The sequence below is a fragment of the Melampsora larici-populina genome, assembly GCF_000204055.1.
Source record: "Melampsora larici-populina 98AG31 unplaced genomic scaffold MELLAscaffold_150, whole genome shotgun sequence".
NCBI lineage: Eukaryota > Fungi > Basidiomycota > Pucciniomycetes > Pucciniales > Melampsoraceae > Melampsora > Melampsora laricis-populina.
The window spans coordinates 36110-40199 of record NW_006768913.1 but is presented as its reverse complement, the minus strand read 5'-3'; the positions used below and the strand labels follow the sequence as shown (position 1 = coordinate 40199).

The 4090-nt window shown below is 42.3% G+C and overlaps 1 protein-coding gene across 1 annotated transcript; it reads left to right on the top strand.

The window, feature by feature from the left end:
* Positions 1–1449: 1449 nt before the first annotated feature.
* Positions 1450–4068, top strand: MELLADRAFT_114362 (uncharacterized protein; the record flags this gene model as incomplete). Its single annotated transcript, XM_007419254.1, has 8 exons — positions 1450–1606; positions 1702–2058; positions 2100–2183; positions 2254–2632; positions 2689–2821; positions 2864–3018; positions 3515–3593; positions 3907–4068. The coding sequence occupies 8 exons, from the start codon at positions 1450–1452 to the stop codon at positions 4066–4068; spliced, it is 1506 nt and encodes a 501-aa protein (XP_007419316.1).
* Between the last annotated feature and the right edge of the window lie 22 nt (positions 4069–4090).

Here is a 4090-nt window from a genome sequence, read left to right as displayed (position 1 = left end):
AAGATTACCTCCACAATCTGGGAGGGAGTCGCTTTAGTTATGAAGAGGTCGGGATTGATCCTAGGGTTATTGTCACCAACAACGTATTCAAGGATATATTCAGGTAGGAAAACGTGGGATCGGAAGTCGTTGTACGACATGATGTATGTACTACTGATTGATTTGATTGGTTCAAGATGATAATTAAAATTTAATATCTGAGGAAGAGAAAAAGGATGAGATGGGTTCGAATGGGTGGATTTATAAAAGAACATGATCACTAGATCATCAGAAGGTTGACACAACAAAGCTCTAATCGATCTTATGTTTTTGCATAAATGAAATATAATATATAATTAATGAGAGAGATGCAGTCAAACAGAGACACCGTAGCTCTCCGAAGATGATCAGGTTATACTGAATTTCTTGTATCTCCAGTCAACTTCTCGCTCCACTCCAAAAATTTAAAGGGTGATAGCTACTAGAAGCTTGTATATGTAACTCCGATGACTGTACATTTGATCTTTGCATATTCAGCGCTTCACAAATTTTGAGCAAACTCTGGCAGCCACATAGTTACATTGATCAAAGTGTAGACACGTATTACAAAGTGGTCCCCTTATCTTTTTTAGGGGGTCTGCTATATTTGTTTGTTTTGTTTGTTCTTATAATAAAGAGTCACGTACATTGAATGGTTTCCATTTTCCAAAATATGACTAACGTCATAAAGGGACTTGACCGGCCAATAATTATTAATGATGTAGATATATAATTACCACCGATGTTTGAGCGCGTAGCTACCAGATCCCTTGTATTACCTGGATGTGGTTGCTGCTGAAACAAATTAGACCTTGGATCCAGCAGCAAAGGAGGCAACACCCGGCAAAAGAGCATCCTGACTCATAATCAAGAGTCATGAAACTAAGGCATCAAGTGTGGGGTTGATATAATTGACGACGCTTAAAAGATCCCAGTGATTGTTCAGGCCTTGGATACAGCCGGGATCATAGGATCAAATAAGTCCCCTGATGGATTATAATATATTATAAGTACATGTATACATCTTCATGATTTGTGTCAATGATCTTTACACTTCAGTTTGATGCATCTACACAGTTCACACTCTCAATCCGAGTTCTGCCGATCAATCCTATAATCAACGCAAATATTCCTCATAAGCTTGCATCTTCCACACATGCCGAATTATATAACTACATACATATATATTAAGGTCTCTACTTTATAAGTAAATTCTTTGCGTCTCGGTCCAGGTTCTTAAACTTTCAGGCTTCTTTGAATTAAACTAATTATGGCAAAGATGTCTCTTCGAATTTACATACATCCCATTCTATTCTGATGCTGATGCTTGTGGAAATCTTTATTTTATCAAGTTGCGACATCTTGGTTGTTCAGCACGATCATTTATACCACTCAACCTGTTCCAGAAACATACATACATAGTATTCCACAATGTCTTCAAAGGCCAATTCAACATCAAGCCGTCGAAGTGTACGTCAAATCAAAAATCCACACAAACACCGTCGGATAGGAGGCGCTGCAATGTCACCGGAACCGATGGAAAGAAAAAAGACGAGGAAAAGGAAAAATGAAACCGATTTGCAAACCGGTGAGACTTCATTTTCAAAGCTACAGAAAAAAAGTTTAGATACTGTGTTTATACATGTGTGATACTGATATACATGCATTTAAATAAAAATGCAGATGCAAACCAGACGACCAGTGGCACCATCAAAACATCCCTTGAAGATTTAGGTGTGTCAGTAGGGGCGAATACGACTCGCGAACGACTCCTCGAACTACTCGATTCCCGCAGCAAGACAAAGAGGCCTCGTCTGTCTGGTGATAGGCGGAGGATCGGCTCGAAAAAGGTTGACGAAGGGAAGAAGGCTGGCTTTCTTTCATCCACGAATAATCAAGTTGCGGCATCGGGTTCAACTATCGATTTCTCAATCTATCATACTTCGGACCTAAAGGACATGCTTCAAAAGGTTGGTATGGATACCAATGGGTTGGACAAGAATGGACTGATCCAATCCTGCAAGACACATAGTGAACTAAGTACGTTATTCAGATGTTGCATCAGGCTTACATTTTCCAAGCTGATATGATGTTGCAAGCAGTCCTGTTACCAGATTTTTTGGTGTCAATACCCCCATCTGCTTCTACAATCCGACAACAACCAGGTAAGCAAGACGACTTGTTTTTCATCATACAGTTAATGAGGTCTGTACTTACATACTCCTCTCATTCAAGACGCAGGGCCTTCTCGTACAGTTGATCCCGGTGAGAAATTTCCAAGTCTCGAGCGTGGTCGGTTAACTTTTCCGCGTCCCAAACCTACGATTTTGAATCCGATTGTCACATCAAAAGATCGAAAAGGGAAGGGAAAGGCCCCACCTTTAGAGGACGAGGACTGGACTCCCGAAAATGAGGTATCATCACCAAGCTCAGAAGTGGATGACTGTGTCAGAAACATAAGTAACACAAAGACCTACAAGAATTTGTCTTCAAACCCTCATGAGTCGTGTTCAAACACATTTAATCCAAACGACACCCACCCCGATCCAATTTTCGAAGGAAGCTTTGATCGAAATCAGGGTACTGAAGATCCATCGTCTTCAAACCCCCATCAGTCGAGTTCAAACACATTTAATCCAAACGACACCCACCCCGATCCAATTTTTGAAGGACGCTTTCCCAAAATCGGGATCCTGAAGATCCAAATCTCGCCTCAACTGTTGCTAAACAAACCCGAACTATAGCCCGCCTTAATCTGAACTTGACCAAAACAAATGCCAGGATCGAAGCCCTCGAAAGCGAGGTAAGCACTCTGACTGGGATTGTTAATAAATTGATTGGGAAGCGTGACGAATCTGAGGAGAGTGGAACCAGAAGTGGTGGGCGCATAGCAGTAAGTTTAATTGTTGGATCACAACTATACATTGTCGTTATAAATTCTAACACACCTTGTGTCCACCAAAAATGTGAAACAGTCTCGTGTGCGGTTCCACATCGCATGTATGCTAGGTCCCGGAGGACAGGTCAAGCTCCCGAACCCTGCAAGCGCAGAAGATAAGGAGAGTTGGTTGAGTCAACAACCAATTGAGTCGGTTCAATTCGATGTGGACTTGAATTCTCATACCTTGAACGCAACCAAACGGAATTCGAACGCTACAGACCCAGATGGTCCAGGCCATCCCGACTCAAACGATCAACAACTTTCTGTCATATGCCAGATGATGAAGGCAGTAAGGGTTCAGAGTTTCCGTCCAGACTTTTCTCGGTCTGCGTCATCAGGTGAAAACAAATGGCTTTGGGATCTTGCAATGAAGATATGCATCAAACTTGTGGAATGCGGAGAATACACTGGCATTCCTATAACATCACAAGGTATCAGTACAATCAAAAAGTGTTTCACATCACACCAACAGTCACTTCGAAAAAGGTATGTGTCAATCAACTTTAAGCTCTGCTTTCACATCATTGATGAGTAAAGTGTGATGAGCTAACCCAGGTACCGCGAGGAAAATTGGGACGTTGCGCGTAAACAAAAGGCTGCAGATGAAGTGAGACGGTCAACCAGAATGAGACACGTAAGTCTGAAATTTTGAATCTATACCATGGTTTCCAATACTGACAATTACAATCTTACAGCTGAAAGCACTACGGGATCGAACAGTTCTTTCAAAAGTGTGTCTTTGGCCACTTTCAGCCATAATGCAAGCAGCTTGCAGTGATGATGAGACGGACATGGATGAAGGTGAAAATGTATTACGTGCAAACAGACCATGTCGCGTCCGAAGGCTCATTTGGCGCAGTGATACCTTGGAATCGGTCTGTCTACTCGTTGACCAATACAAGTCTAAACTTGATGACTCTATCCCTGGGCATTCACCTGGTCAAAAGGGACGCCCATCACGACTGCGTATTCGAGGCGATGATCGACCGCTCAGCAGAATTGAAGCCCCGGAGGGCTTGCCAGTAGACTGTTACTCAGATGAATGGCTGTCAACCTTATCAGCTGTGCAACGGGATCAGCTGCACATTCACACAGTACCGGTCCTTTGAGAAACTCAGTTCGTTTCTTGAC